Source organism: Aulonocara stuartgranti (genome assembly GCF_965226115.1).
Source record: "Aulonocara stuartgranti genome assembly, chromosome: 18".
In the NCBI taxonomy this organism is placed as follows: domain Eukaryota; kingdom Metazoa; phylum Chordata; class Actinopteri; order Cichliformes; family Cichlidae; genus Aulonocara; species Aulonocara stuartgranti.
Window position 1 is genome coordinate 1331705 of NC_138954.1, and position 26669 is coordinate 1358373.

Genomic DNA, 26669 nt, shown 5'->3' on the forward strand with positions numbered 1-26669 from the left:
GCGGAAGAACCGTTAGCTTTCCTCCCGTGTGTCTGAGCACGAAGTGTGTGAGCTGAGTGTGTGAGCTGAGTGTGTGAGCTGAGTGTGTGAGCTGCGGCAGCAACGATGCCTTCAGTTCAGTATCTGAGAGAGTTCATCAACGAGCGACTAACTGCTGCTGCTGAACAAATATTCTTGGAGTTTGAAAAAACGATCGTCCAGTACGAGGAAGAGATCGACCGTCAGCGCAGACTGCTGGATATCACCTGGAAACCCCAAATCAAGCTGCACAGGACAGGTGAGTGTCCCTCTGAGGGAGGATCCTGATCACAGCTCTGCGGGACGTTTCTGATTGTGAGGTAGAAAAACCTGAATGCATCATTTTCACCGAGCCGGTGTGTGTGTGTGTGTGTGTGTGTGTGTGTGTGTGTGTGTGTGTGTGTGTGTGTGTGTGTGTGTGTGTGTGTGTGTAAATAACTCTGAGCTGATGGACTCTGAGTTTGTCTTTAATGACAGTTTAATCCGAGCAGCTGCTCAGTGAGATGCAGCTCAGATGCTTCTTATCTGTGATCAGTGTGTTTACCTTCAGACAGCTTGAACTTTAAAACTGATAGATGTAAAAACAGGGCTCAGAGTCTATTGGAGAAGCTGGCTGGTGTCATTTGTTGCCATCAGGCTGTGAGCATGTGCTGTTTATATCAGCGATAAACTGAGAACATGACGCACGTAGGAAATTATGAGTTTAGAGCTTATCAGTGTCTTAAAATGGAACTGCAGCACTGGCTAGTGTGAAGCTTCTGACAATAAAAATTCATATATGAACTTTAATTTGTATCATATTTGTTACAGCTGGCTTTTTTCAATGCATTGGTTGCATTTTTATTATTTATTTATTTTTAATTAATTTAGGATTTTCAGTGGAGAGAAACCCACTGATGATGTAAGTCTCAAAAACTCACAAAGACTCACAAATATGATACACCAGGTGTTAAGGAGTTAAAGACTTCAGCAAATGAAACAGAAACAATCAACAGTTTCTCCAGATCTCTGTCAGTGTCAGTGTATCTACAGGAAATGTTACAAAATGATGATTTGGTTAAAAATGTCTGCCAGCTGAGTTCAAACCTGCAGAAGCACTTTGGTTAACAGCAGCTCTTCTGAATGGAGCTGCTGATAGTTTTTAAGCTGCTTTTACTGCTCAGGGGACGAGCTTTCATGTTCCAGAGCAGCTGACATTAACTTCCACTATGGACCCGCCTCATCTGCAATAATTCAGCAGTCGTGAATGCACAAATACAAAAGTCAGCCATTACTTTTATGTAACTCTGGGTATAATCGGCTCTGCTCACAACCTCTTGAGATTCTGAGGAGCGAAGCTGATTTTAAAAAATGAGTCCAACGTCTAACATCATCACTTTTCTTCTTCTTGTGTCCTTTTTTTCCCTCCAGACGACCCACAGCAGCCTGTCTGTAAGGAGGAGGAGGAGGTTCTCCCTGAGCAGCAGCTCTGGAACCAGGAGAGGAGCTCCAGTGTGGAGCAGGAGGAACCAGAAGCTCCACAGATTAAAGAGGAACAGGAGGAACTGTGCAGCAGTCAGGAGGGAGAGCAGCTGGGACTGAAGGAGGAGATGGATACCTTCATGGTGACTGCTGCTGAGGAAGGAGAGCACAGTGAACCAGAAGCAAACACTGACCAGCTCCCCTCTCACAGCTCTGACACTTTTATGTTTCTTCAGTCCAAATCTAAAGAAATATTTGAAGTTATTAATAATTCTATCCTGTACGAGGAAGAGAACGACCATCAGCACAGACTCATGGATATCAGCTGGAAACCCGAAATACAGCTTCACATTACAGGTATGTAAAAGTCTGAATGAAGTCACACATGAATGGGACTCATGTAAGTAATGAATCTGAATCATGATCAACATGTTTGAAGGAGGTCAGGAGAGAGGTCTAACAGTCGGCGTCTGCAGCCTTCTGTTGAACACGGTGGAGGTGCTGTCATGGTTTGCGCTGCATTTCAGCCAGTGTTGGAGCTCATATTAAAACTGAAGGAATTATAAATGCAGAAAAGTACATGCAGATTTAATCCACCGTACAATATCACCTTGAGACTGGAAATGGCTTCATTTTCAGTCTGAGCATGATCACAAACAGTCAGATGATGCATCGGAAGGTCATCTAGATGGTGCTTTACTGTGTGTTTTTTCTATGAGTCATGGATCAGTCTCCCTGGAACTCAGACCTCAACATTGTTCAAGAAGTGTAGGGTTTTGACAGGCAACAAAACAAAATTCAGTCAATATCCAAAGAATATCTCTAAATCTTTTTCAGGAACCCTGGAGAACTCTTTTTTTCAACACTACCTGAATAAATGACAAAAGCTGCCAAACTGTTCAGTCTGTGGTGAAGATTAAAGGTAGCCAAACCACATCAATCAATACCAAATATTTAAAATTGTACAAACCTTTGCTTTGTATACTGTATAATGCATTTGGTTTTGCACACATTTCAATAAATCTGCCGTTTCATTAACTTGCTACATCATTTCCTCATTTTCCAGGCAAAACATAAATGAAGGATAGCTTTAGACTTTTGCACAGTATTACACTTTTATTTATCTCACTCGTCTGTAAATTTTTACCAACTGACATTTTTAAAATACACATGCAAAATATAAACATTTATTTAAATGTACTGGAAATGTATTCAAACTGAAAGTTCTTTAAAGAATCGACTAAAAGACAAAAACCTGCATGAATGCCATAAAAACGACACAAACACAATCTTTTTATTTTGTTACTGTTAGAAAGTTGGTTTGTCGTGTCATACTGATCATTTATTCATTCAGTATATGTTCACTGCCTGCAGCTTTTCTACCTTGCCATTTAACCTCTCTCTTCCTCTGTTGATTTCTGGAGTAGCAGCCTTTGTGGATGACACTTATTTTCTCTGTAAAAGTCTTATTTTGACAATGTGTTTTCTCGGGGATGTTTTTCTATTATCACATCACTTTTCTTTTTCTCGTGTCCTTTTGTCCTTCCAGACGTCCCACAGCAGCCTGTCTGTGAGGAGGAGGAGGTTCTCCCTGAACAGCAGCTCTGGAAGCAGAAAAGGAGCTCCAGTGTGGACCAGGAGGAACCAGAGGGAGAGCAGCTTGGACTGAAGGGGGAGACTGATACCTTTGTGGTGACTGCTGCTGAGGAAGAAGACCACAATGACCCAGAAGCAAACACTAACCAGCTTCTTTATCACAACTGTCCTATAAATGAGAGCCAAAATCATGAAGGAAGCTGGAATTTAGATTCAGGGACAAATAGTAACTCAGAGAGTCGGTGTAACTCTGACACAGGTAAAAAGTCCTTAACGTGTGATTTTTGTGGAAAATCCTTTAAGAATAAGTACAACATGAATCAACATCACAGAATCCACACAGGTGAGAAGCCGTATTCTTGTGAAACATGTGGGAAAGGTTTTTATGTGTCATCATCTCTTAAAAGCCATAAGACTACCCATACAGGTGAGAAACCATATTCTTGTAAAACATGTGGGAAAAGTTTCACACAGAGGGGTAGTTTGACTATACACATGAGAACGCACACAGGTGAAAAGCCGTATCATTGTAAAACGTGCAGGAAAATATTCACATGTAGCAGTCATTTATCAGTGCACATAAGAACACACACAGGTGAGAAACCATATTGTTGTAAAACATGCGGGAAAATGTTCACATACAGAAGTCAGCTGTTCGGGCACATAAGAACGCACACTGGTGAGAAACCGTATCATTGCAAAACATGCGGGAAAATGTTCACATATAACAGTCATTTGTGGCGTCACATGAAAACTCACACAGGTGAGAAACCATAATGTTGTACAAAATGCGGAAGAATGTTCACATCCAGAAGTGTCTGTTTGGACATAGAAGAACTCACACCGTTGTATCAAGCGTATCATTTTCAGAAATTGTAGTCTTGAAACATGTGGAGAGAAGCCAAGCGTGAAAGAAGATTGGCGGACTTATACGTGTTTACAGGAGAGCTTTCAGAGTTCAAATATCTTTAGACTGTGTTCCGACAAGCATCATTTATTGCATGATTATTATCTATAAAGCAGAGTTTCATCTAATCTGTTCTCATCTAATTCTTCAGTGAAAATATGGTGACTCTTAAAAAATGAATTTTAGTTTGGTTTTATTTATTGATATAGTCTTTATTTACAGGGGGTTTGAAACTCAATTTGTATATTAAGTTTTGTATTTGCTGTCTATTAATGGATAACCAATGACTGTTGCTGGTTGGTGTCTTGTGATGTAAAACTGCATTCGAGGTATTTGTTTTTTAATAAATAGAAAATGTTGACGTTTTTTTTATTTTGTTTTTTATATTTGAAGCTATTCACTTTATTTGGTTCATAATATCTTTGGTTATTTAGTTCATTTAGACTGACTTTGTTTTGTTGTGTTTTATCTGCATAGCAGTAACTAATGACAATAATAAAGTAGAAAGTTTCAAGGGGATGATTGTTTCCCTTGGACTCCTCCAGCCTTCAGCAAAGACCTCGTTCCTATAGCTGCACATATGTTTCTCTGCTTGAGAGCACAGTGTGAGGCAAAGATGTTTTTCCTGCATCAGGGGGACCTGCCAGAGCTGAGGAAGGCTGGTTTGAGCTCAACTTTCATTCAGCATCGCTTTAAAAGGTCAAAGAGGGTTTTAAGCAGAGTAGAATAAGATGGAATAGGGATAAATGAAGATAAGGGTTTACTTCAATTTTACCTTTATAATGTTTGAATAGATTTTTATAGATTATTGCTGTTAGCCTTCTGCATGCATTAAATAAATTGAATCTGTTATTAAAGTAAAGCCCACCTGTCATTACTTATTTCATTCAATAGTTTCTTTCAGATTGTGTGTTAGAGAAACATTTTTACCCCTTTACCTCCATCATTTTGGTTTTTGTACACCTGAACTTTGTTGAAAACTGTTACACAGGGGTCTATGTCTGTTCCTCAGACTCCTCCCACCTGAATGCTGTCATTATACAGCCACTTGAGCTCGGCCCTTAAGATGTTTGAGATTAAATATCTGGCACTATGGCTCCATGAATATGGACTCTCAGAAGTGGAGAGTCCACTGCAGTCCAACATCAGGCTGGTTGTGCTTTGACTTGTGCAGACAGAAATCATCTCATTGGTTGAGTTCAACATCAGTGGGTGAAGTCAGAAACAGTTTCAGGTCAGTCTGTGAGGTTATTTCTGTCTTTACCTCTGTGTGTTACTCTACTCTTCTTGTTTCCTTTTGTTCCTCCAGGCGTCCCACAGCAGCACATCTGTATGAAGGAGCAGGAGGAGGTTCTCCCTGAGCAGAAGCTCTGGAACCAGGAGAGGAGCTCCAGTCTGGAGCAGGAGGAACCAGAAGCTCCACAGATTAAAGAGGAAGATGAGGAACTCTGCAGCAGTCGGGACGGCGAGCAACTTGCATTTGAAGAGACTGATACCTTTATGGTGACTGCTGCTTATTAGGAAAGAGATCATAGACCATAATAGGAGTAGCTCCTCTCTCACAGCTCTGCCGTAGCTGAGAGAAAAGATCAGGAAAGAAAGAATAAAGATTTGGGATCATCTAAAAATTCAGAGTCAAAGTCAAAGAAGAGACTTCACATAAACTGACATCACAGCAAAAATGTAAAAGACTCTCTTCTATCAAAGAGTCAGTGTGACTCTGGTGCAGGTAAAAAGTCTTTAAAATGTGAAAAGGTTCCAAATGAATAAATTTCACAGAATCCGCACATGAAAGAAGTCTTGCTCTTGTAAAGAATGTGAGAAACATTTTACTCACAACAGTACTTTGACTGTCCACATGAGAACGCACACAGGAGAGAAACCATATCATTGTGAAACCCACGGAAAAACATTCAATGTAGGAGTTAGTTGTCAGTACACACACGAACTCAGACAGGTGACAAACATGAATGTAAAGCATGTGGAAAAATATTCATATTGTGTAGAAATATTTTACGCCAGCGGTCTCCAACCTTTTTTGCACCACGGACCGGTTTATGCCCGACAATATTTTCACGGACCGGCCTTTAAGGTGTCGCGGATAAATACAACAAAATACAACTAGTACCGAAAAAAAGATTTATTCATAACACACGTGAAAAGACCCAAGAAAAACGATAAAAACGATAACAAAATAACGCTGAAAACCGATAAAAACCCTGAAAGCCATACATTTCACACCTGAGCCTCAACTCTCACAGCCCGGTACCAAACGACTCACGGACCGGTACCAGTGTGAGGCCCGGGGTTGGGGACCGCTGTTTTACGCCACACTGAAAATCACATGGGTCAGAAGTCCTAGTCTTGACAGTTAAACATTATTAGGGAATCCAGCTTTGGGCAAAACATCCAAAAATGTGTACATGTTTCAGTTTTCAGAGTTCAAACTCCTTTTGTGTTTGAGTTTATTACATGTAACACTGATCAGTCTGATCTGTTATCCATCTACATCAGGCTTCTCGGTGATGTTCAGCGAAGCTTTATTCTGATTAGATTTTGTTGTTAAAAAAAACAAAACATGGACAGTTGTTTAGTTTATTTGGCTCATTTTCGATTATGAAGTTAATTTAAATCAGTTTATTGTTAGCTTTATTTAGGACAGCTTCCTTTGAGCTCATCGTACAGCCATGCGTCACATGATCCCAGGCAGTCATGAGTAGAGGAGGATAAGGTGGAGTAGAGTTGGATGAAAATAATGGAAGATTCATTTTTGTCTTCATGCATTTATTATTTTGAACATAATTTCACAGAATATTGCTGTTAGCTTCTGCAAGCTGTAAATAAAGCATTTAACTTGTTGTTAAAGTAAAACTCTTGTCTTTATTTTATTTGACTGTTTCGGTTTCTTTAAAATGCCAGTAGCCTTTCCTCAGTGATCTAAAATACAACTATGTAGTATGAGTGCGCTTGTTTTTAAAAAGTTCCTTCATGTAATGATCTGCTAGAGGGTGTGGGGGGGGGGGGCACAGCCCCGTCCTCCAGGGTATGAAGCAGGTATGGAGGAGATCAAAACTCCAGACATCCAGAGGCCCCCAGAACACAAGAGACCAAGGAAGACCAACAGAGGGGCAGCCGCGCCACTGTCCCAGAAAGAGCTGAGGAGAGTCCCAGCCAGCTGTGCCAGAGCGACCGAGCCCCAGGCCGAGAGGCTGAGGGCACCCCACCCCCGAAGTGGCCCAAGTGAGCCCCAGGCTCCAGGCTGGACAATCTAACACCAGACAATCAAAACTAGAAATACCGATAACTAAGCTACGAACAAGTCACACAGAGAAAACAATAATGAATGAACAAGACTCAAAAAAGCATAAAGACAAAACAAAGAGTCAGAAACCCAAGGACCCTAACAGTTTTATATTTAGACTATTATTTACTCGATTCTGTCAAAAAACAGACAAATATTCACATTGGTTGGTTGAATCTATGAAAATGCAAAAGATTTGACATAATGAAATGAATGAGGGGATTCTCAGCTACTAGCTTGAAAATGGGAATTTTATTTAAATATGAGAAGAAAGAGTTCTTAGTCTTTTATTTTATAAAAGAGAAATTACGCAAAGGAATCAAAAATATGAAAAAAAAATGACCTAAAGACTTTTAGCTTCATGTGAGAGATTTTACCTTAAAGAGATAAACCTCTGTTACTCTGTTTATTTTGCTTCTGCTGCATTTCTGCATGTCCTCATCCACTAAATATAAAATAGTGTAAATGAGCAGCTTTTGATGTTTGACAGTTTTTATTGTGTCTGAACGTTCCTGCAGTTGGTTTGTGGTTGATGTGGATTTGCTGCTCATGTGAATCCTCCCACAGTGTTTCATTAGCAGCTGTAACCACAGTGACTCTGATAAAACAGGAATTAGCAGAATCCATCTGATATGAAGCTGTGCTTTGAATACCACTTCCCTCCTCTTTGAAGAGTAGTCAGATATCTGTGTTCAGGTTTTTGTACAGCCTCTTCTACACTTTGTATCACTGTGTTTGTAGAGCACAGTAGTAGAGAGCTGTGTCTGCCAGGGTTAGGGCTGCTATGGTCAGATTAGTTGATCGATCTGATGTTTCTGATCCATATCGTTTATCAGGAATATACTGAGTTGTGGATCCTCTTGCTCCTTTCCAGAGTATAAACTGAGGAGCCTGAAGGTCAGAATGATGTTTGTACCAGTAAACATAAGGGGTGCCACTTATCTCATAGCTACATGTGAGTTTGACAGATTCTCCTTCTGTTTCAGTGACTTCAGGTTGTTGAGGAGTGATTGAGTCTCCAGCTGTTAGTCCTGGAAAAAGAAAGAAGAAAAGTAGTGAAATGCAGTCTGTATATCTGCTTAATGCAGCAGCTTCAACTAAACTTTAATCCCTGTTCTTAAACTCACCTATAATGTGAGATAGAAGCAAAAAGAGGTGCAGCAACATGTCTTTGGAGTTATTAAAGCCAGACAGACAGCACATGAACAATGTTCTTCCACTGCAGCACAATGACCAACAAATAATGTCATTGGATGAGCTCAACTTCAGTGGGCGGGGCCAGTGTAATAGCTCAGCCAATCAAATCGTTTTGTGCTTCCACAGCAGCTCTGTCTCTGTCTCTGATCTTTACTGCTTCATGTTGTCTTTGTCATCAGTCCAATGACAAAATCGTATGTGAACTGCTTCAGTCTTTCCAGTCATGTCAAGGCTTCCAAAGTTTCCAGTGAAATGATGACTTATGTGATGAATCTTAAATTATCTATTTTCACTAAATGATGATATATAGACAGATACTTTATATGAACAGAAAACATAAAAAAAAAACCAAATAAAAGAAAAAAGGAAGTTAGTTAAAAACATTCGTGATATTTAAAGTCCCTGAACTGAATATTTCCTTTGTTTTTTGCCAAGTTACTGAATTAACAATGGAAATGAGTTTATTTGCTCTGTGTTGTTCTAAAGATGGTTTTTTTAGATGCCAAGACAGATTTCTCTCTTTTTTAAAACTGGCTTTCAAATGCATCACTGGCCTTGTCCCAGAGTTAGTGACCAATATGATTCTAAAAGTCAGCTCAGGGAGCCTGCAAACTACCAAAATCCAAAACATTACTTGGTGAGTCCTCGTTTTCTTTCAAATGTCCTCATATTTTTAATAGTTTACCATCTGCAATAAAACTAGCTGATGTTCAACATTCAGTCTGAGAATTGTTCTCTTCACAGCAGCACTTATTATTGACACAATGGTTGAACACAGTGCAGAAGGAGAGCCCCGCCTACTGGATGATGTCGCCCTCTGTCTCCTCTTTGAGTCTGACTTCTCTCACTTCCTCTTCCTCCTGGTTCACAGACTGTTAGCAGCATTTGAATCACTGTGAGGAGGGAGGATGGAGCACTTTGCACTGTGTGCAAGGACAACGAGCCAAATGTTCTCCATCACTGAGCTGATTAATACTTGAAATTTAAGAATTATATGAGGCTTAAGTTTGACATGAACAGAATTTCACCAAAACAGAATCTCTTACAGAATTCACCTGCTTGCTGCTACTACTGCACATTCACCTAATGTATATACTATATATATAATGTTCTTCCTCTACCCCCCCCACCACCACCACTATTTTTGCACATGTCGAGGAGCGTGTCAGGTTACATTTCACTGTGTGTTATACTTGTATAATTATACATGTGACAAATAAAGAACCTTGAACCTTGAGCCTCTTATGGTTATGATTAGAGAAAAATACACATGGCATAAGTCGAACAGGGAATTAAAAGCAAAACTAAAATTGAAAAGAACACATCATCTCATCTATATGAAAGTATGAGCACCAGAACTTCTGATTTATTAGACAAAAGGCCAAATATTTAAGATCTGAATATAATAAAAAATAATTCATGGCCAAATCGTAATAATAATTAACACATAATTTATTCTGGAAATGCTTTGTGAGTTCCTATGTAATCAAACTGTGTTTGTTGTAGTGGTGGATTAGCAGGTAGCTGAGCTAGCTCTCCTGAGCCTCCAGAACACGAGGAGAACAGCTGGACGGGCTCACCTGAGCTTCCAGCGAGGTCAGAAACTGCACCTGCCGGGCCAACACCCGAGGAGCAGTTTGTTTGTTCTGAACTCACCAAATCCAAACAGTAACTCCTTTTTTAAAAATAAGATTTAAAAATGTCATATTATTCTGCGGTGTCAGTTTAAGGAGGCAGTGGATTCAAGATAGGAATCATGTTAAAGTTCAACCTAAGAAAATCATTCAGATAATTTCAAAACAGAAAACTTCAAATTAAATTTATAATATTTGTGATTTTCTTGTTTTTCATGGATGTAGAAAAACATTGTTTTCAGCTGGAAACTGATTTGAAACAGAGAAATCTTCGACAGCGGAACAGTTAAAGGTAAATGCTCTCTGCCGGAGCAACAACCGTGTGACACCAGGCGGAAATAAAGAAAGGAAAGGCGCGTGTGTGAACAGAGCCGGGAGTGTGGGACCGAAAGAGTCAGCACATCACTGTGGTGTTAGCGGCTTTGCACTGACTCCCCGAGCTCTCTGTAATACTTTACATTCATTAATAAGAGAGAGAGAGGGGGAGGTGCGTTAACAGTCCCGCTCTGTCGGAGCTTTATCACGTGACACCAGGCGGAAGTAAACAAAGGAAAGGCGCAAATTGCGTTAGCTTTCCAGAGACTGTTGTTGTTGTGTGAGCTGAGTGTGTGAGCTGAGTGTGTGAGCTGCGGCAGCAACGATGCCTTCAGTTCAGTATCTGAGAGAGTTCATCAACGAGCGACTAACTGCTGCTGCTGAACAAATATTCTTGGAGTTTGAAAAAACGATCGTCCAGTACGAGGAAGAGATCGACCGTCAGCGCAGACTGCTGGATATCACCTGGAAACCCCAAATCAAGCTGCACAGGACAGGTGAGTGTCCCTCTGAGGGAGGATCCTGATCACAGCTCTGCGGGACGTTTCTGATTGTGAGGACTTTTTGATGTGAGCTAACAAAGAGCAAACAGAGGACAGGACTGCACTGCGCTCCATTCAAACAGCAGGCGCTGAAATCATTTAAAGCTTTGAAGTCTGAACTTTTTCCTCTTGATGGTTTTTTAGCTAAGGAATCAGATTTATATATAAGACCAAGCTAAGAGAAATCTGAGCATGGATAGTGTGTGAGGCTGCACATGTGTTACATGTACAGGGAGTGCAGAATTATTAGGCAAGTTGTATTTTTGAGGAATAATTTTATTATTGAACAACAACCATGTTCTCAATGAACCCAAAAAACTCATTAATACACTGAACAAAAATATAAACGCAACACCTGTGTTACTGCTCCCATTCCCCATGGGATGGACGTAGAGACCTAAAATTCATTCCAGATACACAATATAACCATCCCTCCCAAACAGTGGTCACAAATCAGTCCAAATGTGTGGTAGTGGGCACATCTGCCATATTGAGATAATCCATCCCACCTCACAGGTGTGCCACATCAGGATGCTGATCTGACATCATGAGTAGTGCACAGGTGTACCTCAGACTGCCCACAACAAAAGGCCACCCTGGAATGTGCAGTTTTTTGCGCTATTGGGGGTCTGGGGACCCAGAACCGGTCAGTATCTGGTGTGACCACCATTTGCCTCATGCAGTGCAACACATCGTCGCATGGAGTCCATCTCAATATGGCAGATGTGCCCACTACCACACATTTGGACTGATTTGTGACCACTGTTTGGGAGGGATGGTTATATTGTGTATCTGGAATGAATTTTAGGTCTCTACGTCCATCCCATGGGGAATGGGAGCAGTAACAAAGGTGTTGCGTTTATATTTTTGTTCAGTGTATCAAAGCTGAATGTTTTTGGAAGTAGTTTTTAGTTTGTTTTTAGTTTTAGCTATTTTAGGGGGATATCTGTGTGTGCAGGTGACTATTACTGTGCATAATTATTAGGCAACTTAACAAAAAACAAATATATACCCATTTCAATTATTTATTTTTACCAGTGAAACCAATATAACATCTCCACATTCACAAATATACATTTCTGACATTCAAAAACAAAAACAAATCAGCGACCAATATAGCCACCTTTCTTTGCAAGGACACTCAAAAGCCTGCCATCCATGGATTCTGTCAGTGTTTTGATCTGTTCACCATCAACATTGCGTGCAGCAGCAACCACAGCCTCCCAGACACTGTTCAGAGAGGTGTACTGTTTTCCCTCCTTGTAAATCTCACATTTGATGATGGACCACAGGTTCTCAATGGGGTTCAGATCAGGTGAACAAGGAGGCCATGTCATTAGTTTTTCTTCTTTTATACCCTTTCTTGCAGCCACGCTGTGGAGTACTTGGACGCGTGTGATGGAGCATTGTCCTGCATGAAAATCATGTTTTTCTTGAAGGATGCAGACTTCTTCCTGTACCACTGCTTGAAGAAGGTGTCTTCCAGAAACTGGCAGTAGGACTGGGAGTTGAGCTTGACTCCATCCTCAACCCGAAAAGGCCCCACAAGCTCATCTTTGATGATACCAGCCCAAACCAGTACTCCACCTCCACCTTGCTGGCGTCTGAGTGGGACTGGAGCTCTCTGCCCTTTACCAATCCAGCCACGGGCCCATCCATCTGGCCCATCAAGACTCACTCTCATTTCATCAGTCCATAAAACCTTAGAAAAACCAGTCTTGAGATATTTCTTGGCCCAGTCTTGACGTTTCAGCTTGTGTGTCTTGTTCAGTGGTGGTCGTCTTTCAGCCTTTCTTACCTTGGCCATGTCTCTGAGTATTGCACACCTTGTGCTTTTGGGCACTCCAGTGATGTTGCAGCTCTGAAATATGGCCAAACTGGTGGCAAGTGGCATCTTGGCAGCTGCACGCTTGACTTTTCTCAGTTCATGGGCAGTTATTTTGCGCCTTGGTTTTTCCACACGCTTCTTGCGACCCTGTTGACTATTTTGAATGAAACGCTTGATTGTTCGATGATCACGCTTCAGAAGCTTTGCAATGTTGAGACTGCTGCATCCCTCTGCAAGATATCTCACTATTTTTGACTTTTCTGAGCCTGTCAAGTCCTTCTTTTGACCCATTTTGCCAAAGGAAAGGACGTTGCCTAATAATTATGCACACCTGATATAGGGTGTTGATGTCATTAGACCACACCCCTTCTCATTACAGAGATGCACATCACCTAATATGCTTAACTGGTAGTAGGCTTTCGAGCCTATACAGCTTGGAGTAAGACAACATGCATGAAGAGGATGATGTGGACAAAATACTCATTTGCCTAATAATTCTGCACTCCCTGTAGAGGTGACAGTATCTTCATGTAGTTGACTTTATTCCCCTTTTCAATTTTTTTTACTCGTACAAGCTTATGGTTGCAGAGGATATTTACTGATTTGTACATTTTTTTTAATCATCGCATCTGTTTTATTATTTTCATCCCTCCAGACGTCCCACTGCAGCCTGTCTGTGAGGAGGAGGTTCTCCCTGAGCTGCAGCTCTGTGACCAGGAGGAACCAGAACCTCCACAGATTAAAGAGGAACAGGAGGAACTGTGCAGCAGTCAGGAGGGAGAGCAGCTGGGACTGAAAGAGGAGATGGATACCTTCATGGTGACTGTTGCTGAGGAAGGAGAGCACAGTGAACCAGAAGCAGACCGTGAACAGCTTCCATCTCTCAGCTCTGATAACTTTTTTTGTACCAAACCAACAGACACGGAAGACTTTAGAATTTTTTTCCAGTACAAAGAAGACATCAACCATCAACAAAGGCAGTTGGCTGTCACCTGGAAACCAGAAATAAAGCTCTACAGAATAGGTGAGTCAGTCTCAGGGAGGATCCTATCAGGAGGATCAGAGGAGCAGGTCATTGATCCATAAAGAAACTGACCACATGACTGAAACTATAGTCAAATGTCTGTAGCTCAGTTTGTAGAGCAGCTCACCTACCAACTAGAAGGTTGGTTTGATCCCCATTTCTGCCACTCAGGTGGGTTTTTGCTGTTTTGCAGCTTGCAGGCGTGTTTCACCTGCATGGAGAGCTCCTTTGACCGCATGTTGTATGTTCACAGCAAAATCTTCCAAATGCAAGCACCACAACTCAGATCAACTCCAGGCCTTTTATCTGCTTAATTGATAATGACATAACAAAAGTATTGCCCATGAAATGGTATTTGAGTCAATTGTCCAATTACTTTTGGTCCCTTTAAAAAGAGGGTGGCACATGTTAAGGAGCTGAAACTCTTAAACCCTTCATCCAATTATAATTGGAATAAAATGTTTCATTTCATCTGACCAGCTCCTTTGCTGATTAAAATGAGAATCTTGGGCTTATTTTTACTATTTTCTATCCAGAAAAGAACTCAGGGTGTGACCACTGGATTATCAGACTGGGCTGGTGGTACTGTCTTTTAAGAAGGGAGGGTGTGCTCCAGCTGTGTGGGGGATCACACTGCTAAGCCTACCTGGGAAGGTGTACGCTGGAGTACTGGAGAGGAGAATTCATCCATTAGTCAAACATCAGATGGAGGATGTACAGTGCAGTTTTCATCCTGGTCATCGAACGCTGGCTCTTTATCCTCTTGAGGCTGTTCGAGAGTGTGTGGGAGTTTGCCCAACAGTCTACAGTGCTTTGTGGACTTGGAGAAGGTATTCGACTGCAGTCCTTGGGGTGTCCTGTGAACGGTGCTTTGGAACTATTGGCTATTTTGCCGTTGTCAAAGGGCAGTTAGTCCCTGTACAGCTGCCCTGAACTTGGTCCATGTTGGCAACAATAAGTTGGACTCATTCCTGGTGGATGATGGGTTCCAGCAGTGCTGCCCTTCATCACCAGTTCTACTTTTATATCATCAGGACTTCTTGGTACAGCAAAGTGGCAGAGAGTCTCAGGTTTGGTGGTCCCAGAATCTTAACTGTGTTCAACAGACGACTTGTTTCTTTTGGTGGTGACTTGATGCACTTTGCAGCTGTAAGTCACCTGGTGCAGAGTGTGAAACAGCGGAAATGAGAATTTAGCATCTCAAAGTCCAGAGCCATGACTCTCAGCTGAAAAAGGGTGGCGTGCCCAATTCCAGGCAAAGGCAGATCTGATATCCTTAACTGCTGTCTTTGCACAGTCATGTGGTTGATTGTCGATTATTGCCATTCCTTCAGCCATGTTGAATGTGTGCCATAGGTGATATGCAGCTGTGTAAGCGTGCTGGAGATCTTTGTCTTCCTGGCTGGTGTCTAAATGAATGCACTTGAGCTCAAAAATGCCACTACTCCATGGTTTGTGTTGAAATCTCTCATGCCAAAAGCCACCAACCGACACCTCTGCCAGCATTCCATATTGGGACAAATCGTGGTCCTGGCTGTTGTTGCTGTAGCTTTGGTTCACGCTCAGGCTGTGCTCGTGTAGCCAATGCAGCAGCCACAGATTGTTGTATCTCTGTTTTTAAGTCAGCTGATACAGCCACCATTTGTTTAGCTTTTGTTTTGTTCATGTTAAACTCTGAGTCCCTTTCTTCCATCTAATGTTTAAGCAACCTTTTGGTTAATTGTTTAATCTTTTGCTCTGGTTTCTCTCCATGTCTCCTGACATGATGTTGCAAGTACTCTCTCCATAACGAGTCTGTCATAGCACTCAAGTCGACCACCCCATCCAGCGAGTCTTGTACAGATCTTGGCACTGATTTCTCCACAAGAGTAAGGTTGCCTCACTCGTATCAGGCCGCACACCTGTGTGATGTTTTCAGAGTTTGGCTGCTTGTTCCAGATATTCAGCCAGAGACTCGTTGGCTTCCAGCTTCAATCATTTGAGTGCCCTTTAGGGCTGCCACAAATGATTATTTTCATAGTCGACTAGTCACAGATTATTTTTGCGATTAGTCGACTAATCAGATTATCATCCATTGGACGTAAAACGTACAGCTTATTGCACCAACATGAATCTGCTCTTATATGTGATTAGCTTACAGCTTTAAGTGTTTAGTAGGGGTGCAACGATACACAAAATTCACGGTTCGGTTCGATACTTTGGTGTCACGGTTCGATATTTTTTTCAATACAAAAAAATGTTCATGCCTTTTTAATTAACATTTATTAAAATTATAAATATATATTTTAACTGAAAAGTACAGTTTTTAATTTAATGTTGCTGAAACTACAAAGTAATTTAAAAAATCTATCTGATTGAGGAATCACTCATCTTTGGAAAAGAGAGTTTATTACAGAGAAATGTCTCTTTCCAAAATAAAAGCTCTACTATACACTTCTTCTGGGCTATATTCTCAGCAGCATATTAAACATATCAGGTCCCCATAAGGAGAATCCTGTGCTAACGGCTGTCTAAATGACTCGGGTAAAGTTTGTAGCATGCTGCTTGTTGTTTTTGTCTGCTTCCACTTGTCTTTGCACTAGGATGATGTCGGAGTAAATGTGCAGTCATATTCGTTGTGTTCCCACTAGTGCTGTCAGCGTTAATCTCGTTAAAATGACGTTAACGTCACAACACGGCAAATCTCCGTTAACGAGCTACCGTGGATCGCCCCGTGCGTGGGGCTGGACGGCCAACACGTTAACAAGCTAACTGCGCTAACACACTAGTTCCCACCCATGTAATTGAGCATTGCGTGGCACATCCAACATACTGTTTTACTTTAGTCCATGACGCGCTTACCTTCAGGGTCATCCGTCACATGAAAACCAAATTAGTTCCAAACGCCAGATCTGAATGAGGGTGGGGGAGGTTCAATTTCGGGTAGCGTTGAGGCAGTTGCCATGTTGCAACGAGCTTAGTTTCTGTCTTGCTAGCTTGTGCTGTGCTCAGTGGATCTGCGCTCGACAGTGCAGCCTAGGCAGAGTAGTCGAACGCAGATCCACTGAGCTCTCAACACAGACAGCATCGTCAGGAGAAAAGTTGATAAAATAAATGAAAAATTTTGTATTGTTCGATACATATGCGTACCGAACCGAAAGCACTGTATCGAACGGTTCAATGTCGATACGAGTATCGTTGCACCCCTAGTGTTTAGGTATGTACTAACTAAAAACAAAGACAAGATGATAGTTTATTAAGTTTTGATGATATTTGCAGATTGTTTCGGTGGAGTTTAATAAACTCACCCGTCTGATCCTTGCTATCTAAAATATAACAGGACACCGGAGTAAATTCTCGAGCATCTCACACTTCTGATAATCAGCTGTCTGCTTGACGTTTATTCAGCTGTGTAAAAACTTTAATCTCAGCCAAACCGATTTACTCAGGAACAAATAAAATACTGAAAAAAGCCAAACAATATCATTTTTAAGTTCTCTAAGTGACTCATATATCCTGTTGAACCAGAGTGGCAAAAAATCTTGAGGGGTTTAAAACGATTTGCCGGGAGTCTGGTGTTCTCACGGCTCTAGTTAGCCTAGCCCCCGGCTCGCTATCGAGCTAGTGGGTAACAGACGTCTCTGAAAACGTCGGAGCGCTTTTGAAAATATGCGGTGTCTTGATAAACTGAGCAGATATTTGAGGTTTACACAGCTACATTCTCGCCTGAAAATATGTTAAACGTTTATTTTGTGACCCAGAAAGAATAATAAGAGTAACATTAAAACTAACTAGCTGCCGCCATTGTTGGAAACTGAGCTGGGCCGCGCTATGAATTCTGGGGCAGGTTGGGCCACGAGGGATACACCCAACCCATCCTTCAAATCTGGGGAAATGAAGGACGCATTTGTCGGCCGCGTTTGTCGGAGTCTTTAAATTTGGACAGTCTTCGTTGTGTAGCTGTAACGTAATTGGCCTACAAATGCGGGCACAGGAGGATGCGGTTCCTCAATTTGGACACAGCTACGATACCGGACACTGCTTCTTCTTCTTCTTCGTGGATTAACAGCAGCTGGCATCCTTGTACATGCAGTGCTGCCATCTTCTGTTTCAGTCCGATATTACACTCTTAAATCCTGCTACTTATTCCTGCGTCTTTTGGGATCTTGCAAAGCTTCAAACGACGCGTCGACTATTAAATCAGTCGTCTACAATTTTGATAGTCGACATAATCATAACTAAATGACTAATCGTGGCAGCCCTAGTATTAAAATACACCAAATGTTTTCCTTTTAAGCACATTTTATATAAATCCGATTTTACCAGTAGGCTACCATTGTTATTAACTTCTCAATGCACTCTGGGTAATGATGTCATACGGTTGCACAGCATTGAGTTCACAGTTAGCAGCGCACTGAAAATGGGTTCTGTTCAACCTTTCCAGTATGAACCAGTGCAAACCGAGAGAGGATGAAAATAGTCAACCATAGTCTATGCGGCTGCTGCTTGCCAATGGCAACGGTGACTGAGAGCATAAAGAGCTCAATTTTATGGCAGCAGCTATCCATGGTATCGCATAACTGCATGATCAAACCATTAACACATTTTAATTTTTATTATATAGTGAAATTACGATATTGTTGTTCTTACAGATTCTCCATGCAACACAGTGCACCAAAACTTTGAAGCCGTATGTCTTAATACAGATGTTCTTTGGGCAGCCCTCGTTAGCCTCCATGACCGGCATAGTACTGGTTTACCAAGTCGTAACCAGGTCACTAGTAGGCAAGTTAATTAACACCCTCGCCGACAACCAATACGTGTCATCGTCCCAGAATGCATTGTGTACGAAAAAACATGGCCGCTCCCACGGCTCCAAAAATAGTTTTAAACAACAAAGATTTAATGGAAAAACAAAAATTGTAGTTATTCTCAACTATGTTTTTATGTAGTGAAGATAATTTGTAACATATTTAGAGTAACTTGTCATAATAGCCGGGGGTCCTTCTAAGGCGTTAAAGAATTCAGCAAATGAAAACGAAACGATCAACAGTTTCTGCCAGATCACTGTCGCCAAAGTGCTGCTCATAGGGGGTCATATGATTGTTGGGATTTTCTCTGTATCTGTTATTATAGGATGTACTGTACAATATAAAGCGCCTTGAGGCAACTTTTGTTGTGATTTGGCGCTACATAAATTGAATTGAATCGTCGGCGTCAGTGTATCTACAGGAAATGATGATTTGGTTAAAAATGTCTGCCAACTGACTTCTTCCCCTCTTCTGTGGAACCAGCTTCCAGTTTGGATTCGGGAGACAGACACTATCTCTACTTTTAAGATTAGGCTTCAAACTTTCCTTTTTGCTAAAGCATATAGTTAGGGCTGGACCAGGTGACCCTGAATCCTCCCTTAGTTATGCTGCAATAGACGTAGACTGCCGGGGATTCCCATGATGCATTGAGTTTTTCCTTTCCAGTCACCTTTCTCACTCACTATGTGTTAACAGACCTCTCTGCATTGAATCATACTTGTTATTAACCTCTGTCTCTCTTCCACAGCATGTCTTTATCCTGTCTTCCTTCTCTCACCCCAACCAATCACAGCAGATGGCCCCGCCCCTCCCTGAGCCTGGTTCTGCCGGAGGTTTCTTCCTGTTAAAAGGGAGTTTTTCCTTCCCACTGTCGCCAAAGTGCTTGCTCATAGGGGGTTATATGATTGTTGGGTTTTTCTCTGTATCTATGAAGCGCCTTGAGGCGACTTTTGTTGTGATTTGGCGCTATATAAATAAAATTTAATAAAATTGACTTCTTCCCAAAGCCCTATCAGCTCGCTGATCACATGAAAACCTGCAGAAGCACTTTGGTTAACAGCAGCTCTTCTGAATGGAGCTGCTGATAGTTTTTAAGCTGCTTTTACTGCTCAGGGGACGAGCTTTCATGTTCCAGAGCAGCTGACATTAACTTCCACTATGGACCCGCCTCATCTGCAATAATTCAGCAGTCGCGAATGCACAAATACAAAAGTCAGCCATTACTTTTATGTAACTCTGGGTATAATCGGCTCTGCTCACAACCTCTTGAGATTCTGAGGAGCGAAGCTGATTTTAAAAAATGAGTCCAACGTCTAACATCATCACTTTTCTTCTTCTTGTGTCCTTTTTTTCCCTCCAGACGACCCACAGCAGCACGTCTGTAAGGAGGAGGAGGAGGTTCTCCCTGAGCAGCAGCTCTGGAACCAGGAGAGGAGCTCCAGTGTGGAGCAGGAGGAACCAGAAGCTCCACAGATTAAAGAGGAACAGGAGGAACTGTGCAGCAGTCAGGAGGGAGAGCAGCTGGGACTGAAGGAGGAGACGGATACCTTCATGGTGACTGTTGCTGAGGAAGGAGAGCACAGTGAACCAGAAGCAAACACTGACCAGCTCCCCTCTCACAGCTCTGATATTTTTGCGTTTCTTCAGTCCAAATCTAAAGAAATATTTGAAGTTATTAATAATTCTATCCAGTACGAGGAAGAGAACGACCATCAGCACAGACTCATGGATGTCAGCTGGAAACCCGAAATACAGCTTCACATTACAGGTATGTAAAAGTCTGAATGAAGTCACACATGAATGGGACTCATGAAGCATCCTGATCACAGCTCTGCGGGACGTTTCTGATTGTGAGGGCTTTTTGGAGATGTGAGCTAACAAAGAGCAAACAGACTGCACTGTGTAAGTTATGAATCTGAATCATGATCAACATGTTTGAAGGAGGTCAGGAGAGAGGTCTAACAGTCGGCGTCTGCAGCCTTCTGTTGAACACGGTGGAGGTGCTGTCATGGTTTGCGCTGCATTTCAGCCAGTGTTGGAGCTCATATTAACCCTTGTGTGGTGTTCGTATTTTTGTTACTCAGCCAGTGTTCATGGGTCTGGTGGACCCGCTAGAGTTTTGGCTTTCCAAATTAACCCTTTAAGACCTACCATAGAACCAAGTCCGCCAGAGCTTATATTATATTTTTACATGCTGTGGAGCCATTTTTGGGAGCATTTCAAGTTGCTATACATCAATACAACCATTATAGCCCAAACTTTAATAATATGTCTGCATTAGGTGCATAGTAATTACATAAATTGCAAAAAAGTGCAATAAACTACAAAAAAATTGAAAATCGTTTTTGTTTTTTTAACATATATTTCTAGTTAGAGAAATTTAAGAGGCTTATCCCTCAAAACTGTAAATACAAAAAAGTTGCACAAAATAGTTTCCCACCACAGGAAATTTATTTTGAGTGTCTTCATAGTTTTATTTTTGAAATACACCAATTTTTATACACTGCAGGAAAAACGAAAATAAATATTATAGTGCAAATTTGCAAAATAACAGCATATGCATCAAAATAAACTATTTCCAGCAGTGCAATATGAGTCCTCAGCATCCCAGAAACGACACAGAAAGTCATAAACTCAAACATAACTTTTTAAAACACAAGTATAGGCTCATAAGGCCCCGATCGTAAAAAAACTACATTTCCGCAAAATGACGTCACTTCCGGTTTCGGGCAGGTCATGCGGTCATGTGATAGTTCGCGCTGATGGACGTAGGAAGTGTTACAAACAGCTGATGGATCGGCGAAGCGTGTTTCTGGAATATCATGTTTTTGTTGCTGCAAGTGATTTTTATGCAGTTTTTGCAAAGCTATATGTGGAAGGAAACTGTGACCGAGGACAAACTGATGGCATAAGATGTAAGTACAACTCCTCTGGTTTCATATGCAAAAAAAATTATTGCGCTAGCTTACGTGGTTGCAGAGCTACCGGGATTTAAAAATAGTTACGCAAAATGGAGCGTGCTGCTCCGACCGGCTGTAAAGGGTTAACACTATCAAACAATTTTATGTTAAATTACTCAACAGATGTTTACTTCATCCCAATTACAAGACATATGAACAGCAAACATGGTTAATTTTTTCCCTTTACCTTTGTTAGATCACATTTATGAATTAATGTGCTTCTCGTTTTTCTTTTATATAAAATGTTATAAATAAATCAGTTATAATCAAGTGGAGTGAGTGGAAAGACACAACACATTTACACGTGAAAAAAGAATTAATTGTTTAATTTTTCTTTTGAAAAAAACTGAACATGGGTCTCACAGACCCGAACACCATACAAGGGTTAAAACTGAAGGAATTATAAATGCGGAAAAGTACATGCAGATTTAATCCACCGTACAATATCACCTTGAGCCTGGAAATGGCTTCATTTTCAGTCTGAGTATGATCACAAACAGTCAGATGATGCATCAGAAGGTAATCTTTGTTAATGTTGTTGTTACTGTTAGAAAGTTGGTTTGTCGTGTCATACTGATCTTTTTTTTTTTTTTTTTTTTTTTTTTTTTTTCTGCCTGTCCCGTTTGGCTCTTTTGCATCAGAATTATTATCTAAAGGCAAAGAAAGATGCCCAACGGATTTACTTTACCAAATTGACCATCCCAGCCTTGCCGTAATGGTCCATTTGATTCACCTTTTATTGTTTATTTTATTTTCACTTACTGAATACAGGACAGACTTGACTGGGGGAAAGAAGGGGAGAAAGAAAGAGGGAAAGAGAAACAGCTGAGAAGAGGGACGGGGGAGAAGGGCAAAAGACAAAAACCAACAGAATGAGCAGAAAAAAAAAAAGAAATAAAAAATGCATATATCGATCACCTGGATCACCTGCTGTGAAAGAAAAAAACAGTTTTGATCTCCTCCATAACTGCTTCATGCCCTGGAGGACGGGGCTGTGGCCCCCCCACACCCTCTAGCAGATCATTACATGAAGGAACCTTTTAAAAAAACAAGCGCGTCCATGCTCACAGGTGTACACACGGGTGATCACACCCACAAACTACACCCTTTTTGGCTCCTACCTCAAAGCACACTGTGTTCTGTTGATCTTATGTGCTGCACAATAATGTTTAACATTTAGTATTTACTGTCATATTCCCATATATCATTGTGATGTTGTTTATTCTATTACTCTTGTTCTCTTCTGCTTGCTTTCTTTTTTCTTTCTCAGCAGGTGATCCAGGTCATACTGATCATTTATTCATTCAGTATATGTTCACTGCCTGCAGCTTTTCTACCTTGCCGTTTAACCTCTCTCTTCCTTTACTGCTGCACGTCTGCTGATGTTCCTCTGTTGATGAGCTTATATCTGGAGTAGCAGCCTTTGTGGATGACACTTATAGTCTCTGTAAAAGTGTTATTTTGACAATGTATTTTCTCAGGCATGTTTTTCTATTATCACATCACAGAGGGAGAGCAGCTTGGACTGAAGGAGGAGACTGATACCTTTATGGTGACTGCTGCTGAGGAAGGAGACCACAATGACCCAGAAGCAAACACTGACCAGCTTCTTTATCACAGCTGTCCTATGAATGAGAGCCAAAATCATGAAGGAAGCTGGAATTTAGATTCAGGGACAAATAGTAACTCAGAGAGTCGGTGTAACTCTGACACAGGTAAAAAGTATTTAACGTGTGATTTTTGTGGAAAATCCTTTAATGAAATGTACAAAATGAATCGACATCTGACAATCCACACAGGTAATAAGCCGTATTCTTGTGAAACATGTGAGAAAAGTTTCACAGTGAAGGGTAATCTGACTGTACACATGAGAACGCACACAGGTGAGAAGCCGTATTCTTGTGAAACGTGTGGGAAAAGTTTTCATTTGTCATCATCACTTAAAGACCATAAGAATGTCCACACAGGTGAGAAACCATATTCTTGTAAAACATGTGGGAAAAGTTTCAGAAACGGGGGTAATTTAAATAGGCACAAGAAAGCACACACAGGTGAGAAGCCGTATCATTGTAAAATATGCAGGAAGATGTTCATTCGTAGAAGAAGTTTATCTGAACACATAAGAATGCACACAGGTGAGAAGCCGTATTCTTGTGAAACTTGTGGAAAAAGTTTTTATTTTTCATATTCACTTAAAAGACATATGACTGCCCATACAGGTGAGAAGCTGTATTCTTGTAAAACCTGTGGGAAAAGTTTAACACAGAGGGCTAGTTTGACCATACACATGAGACTGCACACAGGTGAGAGACCGTATCGTTGTAAACGATGCAGGAAAAAATTTATAAGTAGTAGTTGTTTATCGGTACACATGAAAAAAGCACACAAGTGAGAAACCGTATCATTGCAAAACATGTGGGAAAATGTTCCCATACAGAAGAAGTCGTAGTCTTGAAGAATTTAGAGAGACTGACATCTGAGAGACCTAGCGTAACAGAAGATCTAAGGATTTATACAGGTTCACAGGAGAGCTGTTAAGAGAATATTTATCTACTGGGTGGTTGAAACTCAATTTGAATATCAAGTTTTATATTTGCTGTCTATTCGTTGATAGCTGATAGCTTTTGCTGATTTGGAGTTGGTGTCTTGTGATGTAAAAGTGCATTTGAGCTATTTGTTTTTTAATAAATAGAAAATGTTGAAGGTTTTTTTTAATTTTGTTTTTTACATTTTGTAGCTATTCAGTTTATTTGGTTCATATCATTTTTGGTTATTTAGTTCATTGACTTTGTTTTGTTTTTGTTTGTTTTTTACTTTTCAGTTTTGTAAGAATGTAGACGTTGTTATGCGTTGTTATCATCAGGTTATAACTGTACCAGCATTGGGGAGGGTCTTTGTTTTGTTGTGTTTTATCTGCATAGCAGTAACTAATGAAAGAATATTTTGACAGTGATAAAGTAGAACATTTGTTTCCCTTGGACTCCTCCAGCCTGCAGCAAAGACCTCGTTCCTATAGCTGCACATATGTTTCTCTGCTTGAGAGCACAGTGTGAGGCAAAGATGTTTTTCCTGCGTCATGGGGACCTGCCAGAGCTGAGGAAGGCTGGTTTGAGCTCAACTTTCATTCAGCATCGCTTTAAAAGGTCAAAGAGGGTTTTAAGCAGAGTAGAATAAGCTGGAACAGGGATAAGTGAAGATAACAGTTTACTTAAATTGTATCCTTTATAACTGTTGAATAGATTTTTATATATTATTGCTGTTAGCCTTCTGCCTGCATTAAATAAATTCAATCTATGATTATATTAAAGCCCATCTGTCCTTACTTTATTTCATTCAGTAGTTTCTTTCAGTAGTCTTTCCTGAGTGATGTAAAATCCAGATTGTGTTAGAGAAACAGTTTTCCCCTTTACCTCCGTCATTTTGTTACATGCCTATTGTTACAAGCTGGTGCCCTCGTGGTTTACTGTGGTGAAGCTCGCTCACTGTGAGAAGCTGATCATTGCATCCAATTCAAATGTTCCTCTACTCTGGAGAGGTTTCTGAAGAAAACAATACTGATGAAGAAAGGCATGAAAAACATTTATTTATTTTTTTGTTTTATCTTTTTTGTGCTACAGATGGTCAGAATCCCCTTTGCAGTAAAGACTTGCACCCATACCTGCAGAGGCAACTGTTTGTTTATAGTTTCTTTAATTTTCTTTATTTTGATAATTTTTTTGCATCATTTTAATACTGATGCTGTGCATTGGGGTTTTGTTAAAATCTAGACATGACTTTAGAATCCAAAGATGGGTAAAGGGCCACCATGCACTCGGGAGATTTTGGGTTGCTTTTTTTACACAGCGGCACAGGAGTGCAGTTTCTTCGCTTGTCTGTGTCAAAGATTTTCAAAAAGCAGATGCTGATTAAAAATCCTCACGGGCTGTTTTTGGTCGTTCGTACTCCCTCAGCCTGTTCCTGGACCCACCTAGATGTTTGGAGGCCTCTGGTCACTTAGCCAAGAAGCACAAATAAGGCCACAGCCTGAAGTAAAGATGCTTTTTCTCCTTCATGGGGACCAATCACAGCTGACAACAGCTGCCTCATTCAACTCATTCCCAATAAATCCTTCAACAATTTTTGTTTCAAACAAACAACTTTCACTTCAAACTATTTGTAACTTTTGTCACTGGACTGCTTCATTAGTTTGCTACACTTCTTCAAAAAAGCAACAAGTTAAACAGAACGTGAACGTGGCCAGACATGGGAAAGAAAGTTCAGTCTTATAAAATAAAATGTGGTTGGGTCTCGTGCCCCAGTCCTGGGTTTCGGCACCACTGTAAAAGATGCACAACAGACCTGACCACATGATCGCACTTTTTAGTACACTCCTTTATTGAAACTGTCAACTTACACACGTGGCCGCAGCTTTTCAGCAGATGCTTAACATGCGCAACTAATGTTGAACATTAGTTGCGCATGGTTTTTCTGCCAGGTAACTGGTGCCCCACCTGTCAGAACCCCACCAGTGGCGCATGCCACATACTTTGAGAATAACTGTTTTAAGCTCATCTATTATCCAGCCATGTTTCAAGATCCAAGGTGGTTACAAGTACAGGGAAAGAGAACCAAGGACAGATTAGAATAGTTGACTTTTTTTTTTCTGAATGCATTTATAACTGCTGCAATAAAACAGAAAACCACTGGTTAAAATAAATCTCCCCTGCTTATTGTATCAGTGGTTTCTTTAAAATGTCAGTAGTCTCTCCTAAGTCATGTAGAAATACAGATTTTGTGGCTAAGTCAGATCCTTAGTTGAAGTTTCTAAACAGTTCCATCTAAATTGCACATAACTTAGTACTAAGAACATAAATTCACATTTTAGTATTAAATGCATAAATATGTATTTAAAGTCAGTGGGTTTTGAATTTCAGCTGTGTGAATTTGCTTTTTTATTTCTTTGTGCTTGAACGTTCCTGCAGTTGGTTTGTGGTTGATGTGGATTTGCTGCTCATGTGAATCCTCCCACAGTGTTTCATTAGCAGCTGTAACCACAGTGACTCTGATAAAACAGGAATTAGCAGAATCCATCTGATATGAAGCTGTGCTTTGAATAC

The 26669-nt window shown here is 40.8% G+C and overlaps 1 protein-coding gene across 2 annotated transcripts; it reads left to right on the forward strand.

Annotated features, from left to right (window-relative positions):
• On the forward strand, positions 1–24885 carry LOC309693922 (uncharacterized protein). 2 transcript variants are annotated; one of them, XM_082513579.1, is made up of 6 exons: positions 1–277; positions 1429–1836; positions 3029–3063; positions 13484–13823; positions 19974–20381; positions 23082–24885. In XM_082513579.1, exons 1-6 carry the CDS (start codon positions 106–108, stop codon positions 23963–23965), a joined length of 2247 nt encoding a protein of 748 aa, XP_082369705.1. In that variant the 5' UTR covers positions 1–105; the 3' UTR covers positions 23966–24885. The 2 variants fall into 2 exon arrangements, with proteins under 2 accessions (XP_082369705.1, XP_082369706.1); XM_082513580.1 differs by lacking the exons at positions 1–277; positions 1429–1836; positions 3029–3063 and adding an exon at positions 10436–10926 and having other exon boundaries at positions 13455–13823; positions 23082–24879.
• The last annotated feature ends 1784 nt before the right edge of the window (positions 24886–26669 follow it).